Source organism: Brachionichthys hirsutus, chromosome 8 (genome assembly GCF_040956055.1).
Source record: "Brachionichthys hirsutus isolate HB-005 chromosome 8, CSIRO-AGI_Bhir_v1, whole genome shotgun sequence".
Taxonomy (NCBI): domain Eukaryota; kingdom Metazoa; phylum Chordata; class Actinopteri; order Lophiiformes; family Brachionichthyidae; genus Brachionichthys; species Brachionichthys hirsutus.
Window position 1 is genome coordinate 9,722,983 of NC_090904.1, and position 16,812 is coordinate 9,739,794.

At 50.8% G+C, this 16,812-nt stretch overlaps 4 protein-coding genes across 5 annotated transcripts; all 4 read left to right on the forward strand.

The window, feature by feature from the left end:
- The first annotated feature begins 861 nt into the window (after nt 1-861).
- mkrn2 (makorin, ring finger protein, 2) lies at nt 862-4,489 on the forward strand. 2 transcript variants are annotated; one of them, XM_068742371.1, is made up of 10 exons: nt 862-957; nt 1,860-1,988; nt 2,078-2,238; nt 2,598-2,717; nt 2,807-2,970; nt 3,052-3,117; nt 3,193-3,341; nt 3,726-3,836; nt 3,989-4,133; nt 4,216-4,489. In XM_068742371.1, exons 1-10 carry the CDS (start codon nt 932-934, stop codon nt 4,381-4,383), a joined length of 1,239 nt encoding a protein of 412 aa, XP_068598472.1. In that variant the 5' UTR covers nt 862-931; the 3' UTR covers nt 4,384-4,489. The 2 variants fall into 2 exon arrangements, with proteins under 2 accessions (XP_068598472.1, XP_068598473.1); XM_068742372.1 differs by having other exon boundaries at nt 2,601-2,717.
- A 658-nt stretch (nt 4,490-5,147) lies between these two features.
- LOC137898120 (MKRN2 opposite strand protein-like) lies at nt 5,148-6,337 on the forward strand. The gene is made up of 4 exons (XM_068742115.1): nt 5,148-5,350; nt 5,416-5,465; nt 5,774-5,942; nt 6,109-6,337. Exons 1-4 carry the CDS (start codon nt 5,148-5,150, stop codon nt 6,335-6,337), a joined length of 651 nt encoding a protein of 216 aa, XP_068598216.1.
- Nucleotides 6,338-7,146: 809 nt separating this feature from the next.
- On the forward strand, nt 7,147-9,906 carry tsen2 (TSEN2 tRNA splicing endonuclease subunit). The gene is made up of 12 exons (XM_068742651.1): nt 7,147-7,396; nt 7,485-7,551; nt 7,637-7,676; nt 7,745-7,954; nt 8,029-8,158; nt 8,256-8,330; nt 8,573-8,623; nt 8,734-8,878; nt 9,006-9,042; nt 9,143-9,254; nt 9,327-9,416; nt 9,704-9,906. The coding sequence occupies exons 1-12, from the start codon at nt 7,226-7,228 to the stop codon at nt 9,761-9,763; spliced, it is 1,188 nt and encodes a 395-aa protein (XP_068598752.1). The 5' UTR covers nt 7,147-7,225; the 3' UTR covers nt 9,764-9,906.
- Nucleotides 9,907-10,177: 271 nt separating this feature from the next.
- On the forward strand, nt 10,178-16,703 carry LOC137898283 (RNA-binding protein 39-like). The gene is made up of 15 exons (XM_068742305.1): nt 10,178-10,253; nt 11,619-11,681; nt 12,906-12,955; nt 13,112-13,258; nt 13,449-13,523; nt 13,597-13,714; nt 13,809-13,961; nt 14,075-14,224; nt 14,371-14,436; nt 14,518-14,722; nt 15,362-15,448; nt 15,573-15,684; nt 15,766-15,871; nt 15,947-16,025; nt 16,101-16,703. Exons 2-15 carry the CDS (start codon nt 11,631-11,633, stop codon nt 16,202-16,204), a joined length of 1,503 nt encoding a protein of 500 aa, XP_068598406.1. The 5' UTR covers nt 10,178-10,253; nt 11,619-11,630; the 3' UTR covers nt 16,205-16,703.
- Nucleotides 16,704-16,812: the final 109 nt, after the last annotated feature.

The following is a 16,812-nucleotide window of genomic DNA, read 5'->3' on the forward strand; positions in this document are numbered from 1 at the left end:
ACCGGGACCAGGAGGAGGAGGAGGAGCAGCAGGAGGAGGAGGAGGTGTCACTGCCACCTGTTACTGCCTGATTCTCTGCTGTGTGAGGAGTTAAGATGTTCTGGCGGGATTAGTGTAATTGGAAGTGACACAAAGACGAGACTGAAACAGCAACTCCAGGAAATAGCCATAGCCATGGACGCTCAGTGTTCCGGTTGGTTCAGGTGATTTCATGGTTATTCACGTTCCTTGTTAAAACTATAATAAAGCACATAACAGTAGTTATTGGCGTGTGACGTAATAATGTCGTTTATGCTGGTGATCCGTGTGGAATCCCATTTCCACAGAAATTGGAATGTTGAGTAGAAAGGTAAATAGAAACATTAAAATCCCATAATTAGTTGACAATAGCATAAAAGCAAAATATCAATTTTTTTTAAAGTATTTGTCCATTTAGAGTTTTATCCCAACAATTTCTTTCAAAAAAACAAAAATCAGTAACGTTAGAACGTCTGGTGGAAACGTGATTGGGTATGAAAGACCATCCAGAGGGGCAGGAGTATTTCTGAAGTAAAGATGGGGCAATAATTTATTAACGTTTAAACGTAAAATTAATTTTGTACAAAAAATAAAAAACGAGGTCAGAGAACACAGAGGTAAACATTACCTTGCCCCAAATCTCGAAAATCTGAAGCTGATTTATGTCGTAATTTATCGGTGTATAATTTTTATTTTACTGTGCTTTACTTGATCTAAACGTCAATGAAAACAGAATAAGCGCAACACTAAGTCGACCTATGAAGAAATAAATTTCCAAATACACCAAACAATAACCTGAGCGGTGTCACCGGAACCTTTGCGTTGGGGCTTCCTCGTCGGTCGGACGACTAAGACGGGGACACTGACGTCAGGACTGAGAAGCAGCTGATGTAGCTGAAGGTCCGTGAGGAAGATGAGTACCAAACAGGTGACCTGCAGGTGAGTCTGTCCGTCGGGTACCCGTCTGTCGGGCGTCTGTCTGTTTGGGACGCGTCCGCAGTCCGTCCATCTGTCGTTCTGTCTCGCGTTCGGACAGATATGGCGGGTGTGTTAGCCTCGTGCTAATGTTTTTAGCCGCCGACCTGTTCGCTCGCGCCGACTTCCTCTTTGTCCACAAACCTTTCTTGATGTCACAGCTTGATTTGGATCAATTTAAATATTTAGTTTATTACGGCCACGTGGAAAATAATTGTTGTGTTCCGGGGAATTGCGGCGATGTTCGATCCCGATTTAAAAGCGTTTTTTTTTTATTTGTTTTTTTTGTCTTTGGGGTGTCTGAGGGGTTCCTGTAAAGATAGCGAAGCGTTTTAAGACGTCCTTCAAAAGACTCCAGAGGTCACTGGGAATGGGAGAGTCTTTGATTCCCAGGACGGAGACATTCCAGGCAGAACCCGATACGGTCCAAGCCGACCTGTGGTTCGTTTTGTCCCTCAGGGGTCGCAGGAAACAGCGCGCCGCCCCCGCCGAGGCCCCCCCCCCCCCAGCTGCGCGGGGCCCGGAATATGGATTTAACATAAAAATAAACAAAACTGCAACGAGAGGCTCCCGTCTCGGTGTGACACCCGAACTGTCTTCCTGATGTCCAGTCTAATCCGGAGTTTATTTTATTCGCTGTTAATGCAGAAAGTCTTAAAAATATTATGTTGAAGATTGAAGCGAGGTTTTTATCCCATCCCAGAAATTCATGGCTTCGTTTTATTCTTAGATTTCCTACGAAATGCTTTCTTTTATTTGGATGTTCTCCCCGTGTCGGTGCGGGTGTCATGGTCATGACAGCGTTTTAGTTTGAAGTGAGCGGTTGAACTTCCTGTGCAGCACGTGTGACATCTGTTTCCTTCTAGGTACTTCCTCCATGGTGTGTGCAGGGAGGGCAGCCGCTGTATGTTCTCCCACGACCCGACGAGCAGCAAACCGTCCACCATCTGCAAGTTCTACCAGAGGGGGGCGTGTGCTTACGGAGAGCGCTGCAGGTAACGCACGGGGCAGGCGACGCCCACATGAGAGGAAGCATCTGCCTTTCGTTAAAAATCTGGGTTTTGTTCTTTTTTTCCTCATACAGATATGACCACATCAAAGTTTCAACCAGAGGAGCAGGAGGAGGCGCAGAAGGAGGAGGAGGGGCAGCTCCAGCTCCAGAGAATCAGATGGGTGTGGGAGGAGCTGGAGGTGGGGCCTCGGTCCCAGGCGGAGTGAAGAAGATGCCGGTCCTCAGAGATAGAGGTGACTGACGCGACGGCCCACTTTACATACGTCCGGGATGAGTGTGGAAAGATGAACTCTCCTCCCACTCAATAGTGGAAATGGGAGCGGCGTCAACTCCAGAACGCCTTTGATCAGCATAATACAAGGAGTCTTATTCAGAGTGATCGTAACTCGAAGAGCTCCTCCTAAATCCGTCTCCCCGTCCAGCACCGGAGGCGGCCCCGTTTTTAATGGACCCTAAAACGAATTGCTGCACAGTCAGCCACCATTAGAGGTTCTTCCAGTGTTTCCTGTCAGAGAGGAAACCGATCGTCTCCATTTGCCTTCTCTGTCCTTCCCTTTTCTCTCTTCCCTTTGATTGTATTTTCTCCTCTCAGCAGCAGACCGGGTGTTCGGGGTTTCAGCAGACAGTTTGGGGTCAGAGGTCATGGCTGCAGCTCCCCAGTCCTACGTGGACGCCATCAGGACGGGTCTGGATGCTTCTGCTCCGGAACAAGGTTGCTCCCGTTTCTGGCTGCTTGGGTAATGGAGACGAGTCGCCTGTCCAACCCTGTCTTTAATCTGCCCCCCCCCCACCCCACCCCAGTTCCCGGCGGCTACCAGGACCCTCCCCAGCTGTGTCCCTATGCAGCTGCAGGACACTGTTACTATGGAGACACCTGTTCATATCTCCATGGCCACATGTGTGAGGTGTGTAGGAAGGAGGTGCTCCACCCCCACGATCCTGAGCAGCGGCGAGCGCACGAGAAGGTTTGCTCGCTAACGTGTGTGTGCCTGAAAACAAGGTAAACATGTAAACAACAACGACTGACAACAGTCGTCTGCCTCTAGATGTGTCTACTGGTGTTTGAGGCTGACATGGAGAAGGCATTTGCAGCTCAGTTGAGTCAAGACAAGGTGGGTTGCTTGCCTGTTGTCCGGTTGCCGTGGTAACCGAGGCTGTGCTGATGCGCCGGGTAACTTCTCTTCCAGGTGTGTTCCATCTGCATGGAGCTCGTGGTGCAGAAGGTGAACCCCTCTGAGCGCAGGTTTGGGATTCTGTCCTCCTGCTGTCACACTTTCTGTCTGCCCTGCATCAGACAGTGGCGCTGCACCAGAAGCTTCAGCAACAAGATCATCAAGTAAGAGGGGCCGGGGGCAGCAGGACCGGGTCTCTGATAGTCCAGGACAGGGTCCGACAGAATCCGTTCCCGGACTGAGGGAAACTCACAGATACAGCCGAACCCGCGTAAATAACGGAAACGCAAGACGGGTGACGCGCGGGCGACGAGTACGGAGCGCGGTGAAGACCTGAACCGAGCCAGCGAAGCGCACTCGCAGCGCTCGGCCATTTAGCGCCACCATCTGGAAGTTACTCGCATCTCAAATGTATCCGCGTGTCTCAAAGCAACATTTCTCGCGTCTCGGAACGCTCGTATGTCGAGCTGTTACTGTATTGGTTTGAGACCAGAACCGGGTTTCGGCGCTCCAGGACAGGATCCTTTAGACTTCTCTCTCTCTTTCAGGTCATGTCCAGAGTGTCGAGTTGCCTCCGAGTTCGTCATCCCATCTACGTACTGGGTCGAGGACCAGGATGACAAGGACCACCTGATAGAACTCTTCAAGTCTGGAGTCAGGTGATCAACTTGAGCAAACTCCTGGAGATGGTTGATAATTCAAATAGAACCGAAACAAGGACGAAATGTTGCCCGAGTTCTCTGGCATCTGGACCTGGTTCCAGACCCGGTCCAGTTTGATTGACACGGTTGCCATTGGTCTGTCTCCACAGTAAGAAGTCCTGCAAGTACTTTGATCAGGGTCGGGGTGCGTGTCCATTTGGAGGGAAGTGCTTGTATCTTCATGCTCTCCCTGATGGAACCCGGCCGGAACCCGACCGGCAGAGGAAACAACTGAGCTCCGAGGGCAATATCCGGGTCAGAACCTGCCTTTTTTTTAAAATCACACTCACAGTGCAGCATGAATATTTGTGGTATTTAAACTGTGTGTTTGTTCCAGTTCATGAACAACGTCCGTCTGTGGGATTTTATCGAGGAGCGCGAGCATCAGTCGACTTTGCCCCTCCAGTCGCTTGATGATGACATCACAGAGCTGAGGGAGCTGTTCATGCAGATGTCCGGACCGGGCCACGATGAGGCGGAGCCCAGGAGCAGCTCGGATCAGTAGAGACTGGACCTGAATATCGATTCCTGTAATCATGCTGCAGCTGTCTGTCGATAAGGATCAGTCATGACGTGCTGTCCTTTATTTAATATTAAATACAGTCAGTATGAACTCACTTCCTGGTGGTGTCATCAATATACATTCATATATACACAAATACTGATCATACTTTGGTACACAACAGGTTTATTGATCCATTCAATCAGACTTCAGGTTGTTGTTTTTTAGCTTCTGAATGCTAAAGATTCAAATTAAATCCCTGAAAGTGAGTCAGACAGAAAATTAATCCAGATTTTTAGCACGCAAACTTGGTTCTCAGGCACACCTGAGCCGGTCACATGTCCAGTTTGACAGGTAAGATGGAAAAGGTGTCGACCTGCAATCAGATTACTCCGTTTTCAAACCGTGGTTCATTATGAAGGTAGATTCTTTCAGTGGGAACTTCACGCCTCATGTTTCCTGACTGACACAGACACCGCTGCAAAGCCAATCCAAAGGTCACCTGAAGCAGGGACAGGTGAGTCGAGTCACATGACAGGCTGTCTGAAAGAACTGGAAGCCGATAGGCCAGAGTCAGACGGCGATGTCACCTGATAGGCTGTAACCAAGCAAACATTTCAGATGTGAAGGAGGGTCAAACAGAAACGGTTGTCAGGAGGACTGGAGGAGTAAAGGAGTGCCGGTGGACTACAGGAGGAGTATAGGTGGGAGGGGGGGGCGGGGGTGGAGGAGGACTGGAGGAGTAAAAAGGTTCTGGATTTCAGGACATGGATCACAGTGTCATTCGTCTGACTCACTGTCAGAAGGAGATCTTCTGTTTTTCTGTACCGGCGCATTGCCCAAGCTGTGGGGAGGAGCTGAGAGGGAGCAGACTCCAGGAGGCACCGGTCAGCCTCCCCTCCCCCTTCACCAATGGACACAAGACCTCCTGCTGCTTGCTGATCGCACCTGCACACGACAACCTCGGCAGGTACACGCGCACGTGACTCCGGTGGACGCAGCCTGACAGTGAATGTGCGACTGCTTATTCCGCAGAGAGTTCGATGGGACTTCAGATCTCCACACCGGGATCTCCAGCATGTCAGGTAGGACTCAGACACCGCAGTCCAGGTGAGACAAGCACAATAGGACCAAGACCCGCAGGACACACCTTCTGCATGAGACTCCTTGAAATGATTTAAGACCAGATGAGTCGCAAATGATTCGGGTTGGTGACGTTTTAGGGGACTCAGTGGGCAGGCCCGCTTGACCCAGTGACCTGAGACCAGCGCAGGTGTGGCAGGATTCACCGCGTATTGCTTCTATCCTACATCCGCTTTGATGCACCGCCGAATCCGCCGTGCTGCATTCAGTGAGTATCTTTACAACAGTAATACTGCGTATCTGTGTGTAGGAGTTGTGTATAACTACACTCGCGCTGGAGTTGGCAGGGAGCTGACGGGCTGGGAACGCTGCGTCAGCGTTCCTCTGGTCCGACCAGACATGTTCCACCTGCTGGCCCAGTGGGACCTGTACCTGGACCGCTTCTCTGAAGGGTCCATGTGGGACCCCGCCTGGCACAGGTAGGCAACACCTCACATCCGTCATCTGTGGCTGATCTGTGTTCTGGGTTGAGCTGCTGACAAGTGAACAAGCGCCAGGTGTTAAAGTCACCTCATCGGTTTCCTTTCTCTTTCTTTCTTTTTGTTCATTGCATCTCCCTCCTGTCCTCCTCTGTCCGTCTCTCAGGTTCGACGAGGACAACCATAACTGCTTCTCATTCTGTCTTCAGTTCATCAACAGCGTCCTGGCGGCAGAGGGGCGGAGCTCTCTGAACAGGGACACCTTCACTCACAGCTTCATCCTGCCGAAGATGAGGAGGGTCTCCAAGTACGCAGCACTGCACCAGCACATCCAGAGACACCAGTACTACGTGGTAGATAGGCAGGAGGACACACCAGCCAGCTCTGCCTCTTGAATGCGGTTACCACGGAAACCAGAGGTGTAATTCTGTAAAACTGATTCTATCTGACCGTTATCAGTGTCTTTGTCTTCGTGTTAGTAACGTTTTTGTGTTCTAACTGTAAGAAGAAGCTCAGCGCAGTGTAGTGTTTTTAAAACATAACTAATGTCTGCTTTTAAACTTTAAAACGCAGAGTGGATTTTGATTGTGTCCATCTCAAATCACACCTGTGTAATAAGTGTCAGATGTACAGGCTCTCTCCATCAAGTACAAATACTCACGAGCATGAAATTAATAAACACATCTGTCAATATTAGAGGGGTATAAACCTTTGTGTGCAGAAACTAAGTTGTTGATTTCTTTTTACTGTAACTTGTGAAATATGGCAGTAAAAGCCACGTTGCGTGAACATTGTTAGAAAAGCATGGTTAAAAATTAGCAATGGAAAACAGATACCGATTTGATCAAAGCACATCATTTCTCAAAGGAAATTAAAAAAATCCCTTACGTAATGGAAATATTAATATATTTTAATTTTTTTTTTTTAATGTTTAATTGATTTATATATCTGGTTTACTGTTTTCCTCATTTTATTCCTATAATGACGTTATTATTTCTGTTTGTTCATTTTGATACATGCTTGAATATTGGATTTTACAAAATCTAAAATAAATAATACAAAAAAAAAAAAGAACTAACACGAAGCACGATGTCTGAAGGTGGAACTTAGAGAGCAGGCGAACAATTCCAGTCGGACACGAAGTCGGTGACACCACAGAGTCCGGCAGCAAAACAAGCCCGACCAGAAACAATCAACCTTAAAGAGCTAATGGTAAGCAGCGGCCCCGGGAAGCAGTCACAAAGCCCGGGTTCAGCTGTTCGACCGACCCGGGGACGCCCAGCATGCAGGCGGACTTTCGGCCTCCCCAGAGACGCACCCGGGTTCGAGAGCAGTACGAGGCCCCGCTGCCGCTGAACCCCAGCCCGGACGGCAGGGTCCAGTTCAGGGCGCAGCTCGTCAACCAACACGTGTTGGTCTGTAATCCGGACCACATTCAGCAGATCTACAGTCAGGTGTGTGTAAATCTGGATTCAGTAAATCCAGGTGGGATTAAAAAAAAAAAAACCTCCATTTTGCATGAAGGTGTTTATCACGTTTCAGGGTTATTTCGGTAAAGGCATCCTTTCCAGAGCCAGACCAGACTACAGCATTTCTGACCAATGGAAGCGTGAGTTTAACCGCCCCGTGACGTCATTACCAGTTAGACCAATCACATTTGTCCACAGCAGTCAGATGGTCGTTTTCTGTTCCAGAACATGAAGGTGTGTTCCTCCCCATCGTCTCCCAGTCCAGGTGAGCGACGCCCACTCCTGTCTGTCCCCCACGCGGACGTTTGTGTTTACGATGGCGTCTCCCTCCAGGTACGACGAGCTGCTCGGGTGGGCGGGTGCATCACTCGCTGCTCAGGGATCGGGTGAGCAGGCTGCTGTCAGTCAAACCTCGCTCGCACTGTCTCAGCCAATAGAGATGGAAGGTGTGAGGAAAGAGGTGGGAAGGGATGAGCCAGGACCGGAGGGGGCCGGCTGCCTGCCGGGGTCACAAGCAGATCCGGGTGCCAAGAACAGCCGCAGGTAGTCTGGCCTGAGTCCCGCTCGCCTCGCGCTGCCTTTGAACAACACAAACAAAGACTCGTTTTATTCCACAGCGGATTGGATGTGAATCCTCAACTTGACCCGGATCCCAGCTCGGAGCAGGACTCTGAATCAGGCCCCGATCCCGGTCCTGGTCCTTCAGTTCCAGGGTCTGGTTTTGTCCTGGTGGTCTCTGACAGCGAGGTGAGTCTTTATGCTTGCAGGGTGGCGTCACGGCGACTCCTCCCCATTCGTTTCTCACTGGTGTGTGTGCGCTTGTGTTGGCGCGTTGTGTGTACAGGTGTGCGGGGATGCCATGGTGGTCCGGCGGACTCCGGTCCCTCTGACTGAGTACCTGCAGCTCAGTCTGGAGGAGGTAACAGGAACACCTGTGTGATCACGCACTACTTTCCTTCTGATTGGCCTAATGTAAGAGGGGCGTTTCCCGCAAAGCCCCTCCCATAAAGAAGAGGACATTTTAAATGTTGTTGTCTGATCCAGAACGATTTACGCTAAATAACGATTTAGTCACAGCCCAGTTGTGGAGTGTGTTTTGACAACAGTAAAGGGGGGCGTGGCTTCTTCACCTTTCTTCAACAGCTGCCTGTCTTCCCGCAGGCCTTCTTCCTGGTCTACAGTCTGGGCTGTCTGTCTGTCTACCTGCATCAGGTAACGTCTCGCTTAGCGAAACGTTTGAACTGAAACGGGAACTACGCATTAAATGAAAAGACGATTGCCCTGACGAAGCGTCGGGACTGCGGGTGTGCGTTTGTTGACAGGAGCCCCTGTCAGTCATCCAGCTGTGGGAGGAGTTCCGATCGCTGCGCCACGACTTCGTCACGTCATTCGCAGCCTATCAGCACTGTCGAAGCAGGGGGTGGGTTCCTAAAGGAGGAAGCGGGGCCAAGTACGGCGTTGACTTCAGTAAGAGGCGCGCGCCTATCGTGCGACATCAGTATTTGTCTCACTTCCTGTATAATAACTATCCTAGTCACACCTGGCTGACGTCATATAACCTCTTATTCATGGAGAACTCTTCTGTGCGTTTCAGTGTTGTACAGGAAAGGTCCACCTTTCTACCATGCCAGGTAACACACACACACACACACACACACACACACACAGACACACAGTAAAGCAGCAGGAATGTGCTGGTTGTCTCAAACTGTCCCTCTCCTCTTCCTGTAGTTATTCGGTGGTAGTGGAGCGCGTCAATGATGCGTTTAGAGGGTGCGGCTTGCGCCAGTTTTCGTGGCGTTCTCTCGCAGCTCTTAGCAGGATCACCGCTAATGTCTCCAAGGTAACAAGGCAGAGTTGAACACCATCTGCTCGGTTTAGAATATATTTTTAGTTTATCACATTTGTTTTACAGGAACTGATGCTGTGTTACGTTATCTATCCAGCTGACCTATCAGAGGCAGAACTGGCCTCACCTGTCTGTCTGAGCAGGCTCAAAGTTCAGGTGTGTGTGTGTGGGGGGGGGGGGGGGGGAGCATAAGAGTTCATCATTAGAAAAATAGACTGAAAGAGGTTAATCATTTGTGTTTTCCCATTTCATTTTCTTCTGGATTTTCTATGTTATTTTTTTATAGTGTAGAGACCTGGGCCTTAAAGTCCTCCTCCCTTCTGATCAGTTCAGCTTGATCGATGATATTTCATTTGAATCTTTAAGATGCAATCACTTCGATTGAACATCAGATGATTAAGAGGACAGAAATATAAAGGCATCGGCCTGTTTTCTCTCTACAGGAAGTGATCGTCAGCAGGTGGGTTTCCTCCAGAGAACGAGCAGAGCCGGACGATATCTGACTGGTCCACAGGAGGCCTCAGAAATTGATGATGTCACAGAGAAACAGATGACCAGAAGCAAGAAGAAGAAGACGACATAGCCATCACAAAAAGAGAATGATATATTTTGTATGGTGTAGTTTCAAACCTATAAACCATGAAGTCTCATCATACTTTGAGTTGAATCTTTATCGTCGGGAGACTAATCAATAAGGATCAGGAAGGACAAGAAGGACAAAAGGACAGATTGCCATCTGTCCTTTTGCTGTCGTTCCTGATGCAGCCCTAACAACGTACCGCTAGATGGCAGTACCGTCTCAACAAGGTTACAAAGATGCCATTGAAACAACAGTAAAGGAAAAGCAACGATAATCTCGCGATAATATGCAGACTCCGTGAATGCGCCATTTTGGAGCACGAAACCTTATCGGGAACGGAACGACCGAAAGCCCCCCCGGTAACCGGACACAGCTACAGTTGGCTTCAACACCTCAAGCCGCCGATCATCCAGGTAATACTCCTCTCTGCCTCGGCGTCCAGCCGCCGGATGAGTCGGAGGATAACCGGAAGCAGCCGCGCGGCTCCGTCTGGCGCGTTCTCAGCGTTTAGCCTTCCGAGCTAGCTGTTAGCAGTCGGCGGTAGGCATCAGGTGCAGATCGCGTCGAATCAAAGCGGGAGACGTCACAGACTGTCCGGTGGTTCTTAGCTGGACGTTTTGTGCGGTCTCGTGGCTACCAGCTAAAATGTTGTAACTTGATGTTTACTTTGATGCTAACTTTAGTAGGTATGCTGGATTGCCATGGTAACTGTATCTGCCCACCTGAGTTTGGCAAACGGAGGTTCAGTTCTGTCCTTTTTCACAGCTGGCTGGCAAGACTCTTTATCAGAACATTGATTACTCTACAATTCAACATTTTTTTTACTGATTCTTGATGATAATTTGGATTAAAATACAAGCTCTTGCTTTAGAAATGAATAAAACAATTCAACAATTTATTTACTACTGCTAAAGTGTTGTAGACAGGTTAGACAGGTTGAGACTGATGATGTCATACCATGACGTCACACAATGAGGCAACTACATATTTATGTTTACTGTATATGAATCTGCCTGAAGGCGGAGGTGATGTAAGGACATTCAGGTTATCCTCATTGCACTAGAACCATTTGAGCTCATTATGGGATGCTAGAAAATGTGAACTCATTGAATTAATTTCCCAAAAAAGTGGGCTTCTGTGTGAAATGAGGATCTAATCAGTCTGTATAGTATAATTAGCTAATCTATCGATTATTGTGACACAATCGAGCAATCAAATGAGAAATACTCAGCAATTGTGATCTTAAAGACCTTTATTCTCCTGCAAAAATAAAATAAGTTTGGAAATTACAAATTATAATTTCCTTCCTCCACATGGTCTCTGTGTGTGTGTGTGTGTGTGTGTGACTAACCTAGTAATTATAGGCATGAAGCTCGTGCTTTAACAGGTTAACTGCAGCTGTTTCTTTTCTGTGGGTTATCTTGACACATAATAACTGCTGTGGATGCAGCACGCTCATTTACATTCTTAAAATGCCTTGAAATAATGCAACCCCGGCGTCGTTTAACCTTTGACTAGCCTTGATTTTTTTTTATTAGTCTCTAAGCAGCAGCAGCATTCACTGACTCGGCGAACGCACTACAGAGTAAATAAAAAGTTTTAAAAAGTTAACATTTCATAAGGTCTCCAGTCTTCTGCATGCTGATGGCATGCAGCTAACTCTTCTTCATGGGATGATTGTGATGCATCGTTACACCGATTAGGCTGCCCCCTGGAGGCCAACATTCAGCCGCGTTGTCTGCGCCTGCAAACTGCATGTTGATGCTCCATGTGTGCAGACAGGCAGCGGGATGGCGGACGACCTGGACATCGAGGCGATGCTGGAGGCTCCGTACAGGAAGGTGAGCTGCTTTAGCGTGACGTTTGTAGAACCCGCCGGACTCCACTGCTGCTCGCGCAGATGATGGGGAAACCGCGTCAGGGTAAAAGGACACGGCCTTGGTTGTTGGATTATATGTTTCCTTACCAGATTGCTTTTACACGCCTTTTGATCTGCACGTTTAAACGGCGTGTTCCCGTTTGTGACCAAACGTTCTGGAGGAAAGCTCTCCTTCGCCGCCGCTGTGCTGTCGCAGCTCGTATCTCGCGTCGGCTTGTGCTGTGATGGTCCGAGGGATAGCGGCCAGACTGCCTTTAATTTCTGCTGTGACTTTAGCTTTTTTTTATCCTTTATTGATTGTGAATTTGATCAAACTCCTGAATCATTCTACCGCCTCGCGGCGGGCCAGCTTTGCTCGTTCATGTTGACATTTATTCATATCCATAAAAACACTTGATTGTACACGCACCGTGTACTCTGGGCAGTAGAGTCAGGCTGATGGTGATGATGATGAGGAAGTGATGGCGGATGACTGTCGTGAATAAATGCCCGTCTATCTCTCTTTGTAGACTTGCCTAACGATTTCTCACCTCCACTCCCTGAAAGCCACTGTGATCTGTCACAAAAACCAAGGTAGTAAAAGCCCCCCCCCCCCCATCACGCATTGCTGTACTGTGGTCGCCATGGTAACATGACTGCGCTTCCCTCGCTAATGGTAAACATGTCACGGAGCTGAGGATTACGGGAGACACAGACGGGTAACGGAGAAAGGAAGGCTAAGTCAGAGTTATCCATTAGCTTAGCGGCGGCTGGGCGTGGCCTGACATCACAGGTGACGCAGGCGTGTTGTGTTGATGCACCTGTTGCCAGAGTGTTTTTAACAGACGTGCAGGCAAACGCGAGCCGGACAGAGCTGAAATGTTCGTGTTCCGTGCGGCGCGAGGCGAGATTTGATCCAGCGGAGAAATGTAACTTCCATGACGCCGTTGAGATTCCCCAAATGTCTGGACGTCAGCAGGATGATCAAAGTGAAGGACGGGTTCATGTGAATTGGTTTCCAAAAGAGAGAGAGGTGTGTGTGTAAGGAGGAAAGTGCCTCCTGTTGAAACGACACACACTGAATGACTGACCTCTGACCTGACCCCCCCCCCCCCCCCACACACACACACACACTGAGGTGCATTTAAACGTGACTTAATCCCGCTCTTCCATGTCTGTTCCGCATGGTATTCCCCGTCGGCTGCAGGAAGACCCCAGAAACCCGAGTCCCAATGGACCGGAGGAGCGAGAGAAGAGGTCAGTCCTGAACTTTCCATCATCAGAACACTGAGGGGGAAGTGGGTCAGAGGTCATGGCCTGCTGCCTGGCGTGGAGCTCGGCGTCCACGTGTTGTACAAACCCCGGTCCATGGCCAATAAGTTGAGCTTTTATCGGATGCCTCGTCCCGCGCAGAAAGAAACGCAGCCGCAGTCCTGACCGGAGGCAGAGCCGCAGTCGAGACAGAAAGAGGAGCCGCAGCCGGGAGCGCAGACGCAGCCGAGACAAACGACGAAGCCGCAGCAGAGAGAGAGGTGGCCGCTACAAGGACCACCACAAACAGTGAGTTACTCTGACGTCACTTCCTGTCTGCACTGGCAATGACGTCACGCCTAAGACGGTATGAAGGCCGTGAAGCATCGACACATTGTAGCTAGCATTGGCTATTGCTAGCCGCAGTGAATCTTCATCAGGCCGCAGTTTGCATGACCTGTGGACGCTGTTGACTCCGCTCGTCTTCATCGTCCCGCAGCCGTCGGCGATCAAAAAGTAAGAGTCCAATCAGGAAAGAGAAGAGTCCCATCAAGAGGGAGAAGAGTCCAATCAGGTGAGAGCGTGTTTCTCAGCGTTTTCGTGTGCCGACGCCGTGACGTTACACTTGAGCCCGTCTCCGTGCGCAGACTGCCGATAGACAACCTGACTCCAGAGGAGCGCGACGCTCGGACCGTCTTCTGCATGCAGCTGGCAGCCCGGATCCGACCTCGGGACCTTGAGGACTTCTTCTCTGCTGTGGGGAAGGTAAAGCACCGCGCAGAAGTACCCAAAAAGGGCATCGCTGGGCGGAGCTACTGGGCTCCGTGTACCTGTTGTGAAGGTGAGCGTCCCTCCGCAGGTCCGGGATGTGAGGATGATATCTGACAGGAACTCCCGCCGGTCTAAAGGCATCGCCTACATCGAGTTCGTGGAGGCCAGCTCAGTTCCTCTGGCCATTGGGCTGACGGGGCAAAGGCTTCTGGGAGTTCCCATCATTGTACAGGCATCTCAGGTACTTTCTCTCTCACACACACACACACACACACACGCATGCATGTACTCAGAGGGAACTAGCTAGAGGCTAATCAGCTGTGTGTGTGTGTGTGTGTGTGTGTGTGTGTGCAGGCAGAAAAAAACAGAGCTGCTGCGGCGGCGGCAGCGGCAGCAAACTCCCTCCAGAGGGCAGCATCGGGACCGATGAGGCTTTACATCGGCTCTCTGCACTTCAACATCACCGAGGAGATGCTGAGAGGAATATTTGAGCCATTTGGGCGGGTCAGATGCGCGCACACACCCGAACAAACACCCGCCCGCCGCGGTCACGTGACCCGCTCTCTCGTAGTGTCGTGTTTCTGCTGCCGTTCGGCGCCCTCCGAGTCACCCGTAAGTTACGGAACGCGTCTCTTCTTGACGTCTGGCAGATCGAGAGCATCCAGCTGATGATGGACAGCGAGACCGGCCGCTCCAAGGGCTACGGCTTCATCACTGTGAGCTCCTCTTCTTCACCCGCGTGCTTCATCGCTGTCGTTCTCCGTCGGCCCTCTCGCCGCATATCGTCTGCTTCTCAGTTTGCAGACGCCGAGTCTGCCAAGAAGGCCCTGGAGCAGCTGAATGGCTTCGAGCTGGCGGGCCGACCCATGAAGGTCGGCCACGTGACGGAGCGCACCGACGGCTCCGCGGCGTCGTCTTTCCTGGACAGCGACGAGCTCGAGCACGCCGGCATCGACCTCGGAACCACCGGGCGCTTGCAGCTGATGGCGCGACTCGCCGAAGGTGAGATTTGGAAAAGCGTAAATAAACGTTGACGTCCCGCGGCCGTCGTGCAGACCTCGACGCGTGTGTGTGCTGCAGCGCAGCGCAGTGGGCGGCGCCGGCGAGCGCAGTGGGCGGGGCTATTGTTACTGTCACATCAAACGTCAGCTGACATTGGAAGCCTATTGATCACATATCGACAGCCTTTCATTGGGTTCATTAAATGTTCATCAACGAGGCTTATTATTACCGGCCTTGTACAAGGTGTGTGTGTGTGTGTGTGTGTATGTATGTGTGTGTGTGTGTGTGTGTGTGTGTGTGTGTCAGCAGCTTCTTAGTTCTTCAGCAATTTGAGCTACAGCAGCTTGTTCTGTTGGATTGGACCACACGGGGGCCGGCCTTCGCTCCCCACCGGCATCAATGAGATCGTGACCCCCGCAGCCGGTTCGCCGCTTTCCCTTCCTTGGACCGCTTTTGATAGATCTGACCCCCTGCAGACCACCACGGGAACGCCCCCCCACCCCCCCCCATCTAGCCGTCACATTTCGGCCCTCGTGACGCTCGAACCTTTAGGCTGGCCCGTCTCTCACCGGTGTTCTGTGTGGGCGTGTTTCCTGTCTGTGCTCGCTGACGCTCTGTCTGTGGTTTACCTGGGAGCAGGTACCGGCCTACAGATCCCTCCCGCGGCTCAGCAGGCGCTGCAGATGAGCGGCGCCATCGCCATCGGAGCCATGGCCGCTGTGACGGGTAGGTACGCACGCGCGTGTGAAACCTGTTGCTTCTGAAGTAGCGCTGAACGAGTGCGTGTGTGTGTGTGTGTGTGTGTGTGTGTGTGTGTGTGTGCGCGCGCGCGCGCGCGTGTGTCTTACAGCTGCCATGAACCCAGGGCTCAACATGAGCATTAACCCCCCAGCTATGAGCCTTCCCTCGCAGCCTCTTGCGACTCACTGCTTCCAGCTGTCCAGCATGTTCAACCCCAGCAGGTAAAAACAGGAAGTCCCCATTCGGGTCAGAGAGGAGTTCCCCCCGGCGCCGCTTCACTTCCTGTGCTCTGTCGCTTTCAGCGAAGACGCTCCCGGTTGGGAGGTGCACATCCAGCACGACGTCATCGACGAGTGCAACAAACACGGAGGCGTCGTCCACATCTACGTGGACAAGAACTCGGCCGAGGTGCATCCGCGTTTTAGGCCTTAAAACGCGCCGCCTGTCAGGCGACCTCTGACCTCTGCTTCTGCTTCTTTCCAGGGGAACGTCTACGTCAAGTGTCCGTCCATCCCTTCGGCCATGGCCGCCGTCAACGCTCTACACGGAAGATACTTTGCCGGTAAGACTTGCTGTCGCGTGACCGTCGTGCTGGGGAACCAATCACAGAGCGGCTGAGACGTCTGTCCTGTTTCAGGTAAAATGATCACCGCAGCATACGTACCGCTGCCCACCTACCACAACCTGTTCCCAGACGCCGCCACCGCCACCCAGCTGCTGACCCCGCCGCCACGGCGGTGACTCGCAGACCGTTCCTCTGATTGGACCCCAGACTTTAAAGCCCGCCCCTCTACCATGTTATTCTTTCTACTTGGTTCAGCCAGTTTCACAAAGTACGCCGTTCTGTTTCGGTTAACGCATCGTTGAGGCCCCCCACTCCCACCCCCCGCGCAGCCACACCCATTTCCAAGCCCCCCCCCCCCAATGATTGAGCTCTGTGAGCTGTGAGGATGTTGGCCGGCGACGATGGTGTCAGCTGATTGGTCGGTTTGATCTCATGTGGTGTTTAACTGTTGGCTAATTAAAGATTTCATTTCATGAACTTGATTAAACTTCATTTGAAGCCGCTGAGAGTTCCTGTGTCACTCTGCTGATCAAAATTGTTCTTGAGAATGCTGGATCCTGATTGGCTGGAGGGACTCTGCAGCGTGGGCCAAAGTGGACTCTGTGTATCATCTGGGGAAGAACTCTGCTGAAGACTTGTAGTTTTTTTTTTTTTTTCCTAAATAAAATATCTTAATCAAAATGGTGGTCTCTCTCATGGATGTGCCTTTTCTAGAAGATGAACACATTGAAGATAAAGCTGAACCATGTCTACGGGTTACATTAACAGGGTAGATTTGCTTCTG

What these genes read in the sequence shown, in the direction of transcription:
- mkrn2 (XM_068742371.1), top strand. Translation starts at nt 932, where the DNA reads ATGAGTACCAAACAGGTGACCTGCAG. An exon ending in TGCTTCTGCTCCGGAACAAG is followed by an intron (nt 2,718 to 2,806) that starts GTTGCTCCCGTT and finishes ACCCCACCCCAG; the next exon opens with TTCCCGGCGGCTACCAGGAC. An exon ending in GCTCCGAGGGCAATATCCGG is followed by an intron (nt 4,134 to 4,215) that starts GTCAGAACCTGC and finishes TGTTTGTTCCAG; the next exon opens with TTCATGAACAACGTCCGTCT.
- LOC137898120 (XM_068742115.1), top strand. Translation starts at nt 5,148, where the DNA reads ATGGATCACAGTGTCATTCGTCTGACTCACTGTCAGAAGGAGATCTTC. An exon ending in GCACACGACAACCTCGGCAG is followed by an intron (nt 5,351 to 5,415) that starts GTACACGCGCAC and finishes CTTATTCCGCAG; the next exon opens with AGAGTTCGATGGGACTTCAG. An exon ending in CGGGATCTCCAGCATGTCAG is followed by an intron (nt 5,466 to 5,773) that starts GTAGGACTCAGA and finishes ATCTGTGTGTAG; the next exon opens with GAGTTGTGTATAACTACACT.
- tsen2 (XM_068742651.1), top strand. Translation starts at nt 7,226, where the DNA reads ATGCAGGCGGACTTTCGGCCTCCCCAGAGACGCACCCGGGTTCGAGAG. An exon ending in TTCAGCAGATCTACAGTCAG is followed by an intron (nt 7,397 to 7,484) that starts GTGTGTGTAAAT and finishes ATCACGTTTCAG; the next exon opens with GGTTATTTCGGTAAAGGCAT. An exon ending in CAAGTACGGCGTTGACTTCA is followed by an intron (nt 8,879 to 9,005) that starts GTAAGAGGCGCG and finishes TGTGCGTTTCAG; the next exon opens with TGTTGTACAGGAAAGGTCCA.
- LOC137898283 (XM_068742305.1), top strand. Translation starts at nt 11,631, where the DNA reads ATGGCGGACGACCTGGACATCGAGGCGATGCTGGAGGCTCCGTACAGG. An exon ending in AGGGAGAAGAGTCCAATCAG is followed by an intron (nt 13,524 to 13,596) that starts GTGAGAGCGTGT and finishes CTCCGTGCGCAG; the next exon opens with ACTGCCGATAGACAACCTGA. An exon ending in AGCATGTTCAACCCCAGCAG is followed by an intron (nt 15,685 to 15,765) that starts GTAAAAACAGGA and finishes TGTCGCTTTCAG; the next exon opens with CGAAGACGCTCCCGGTTGGG.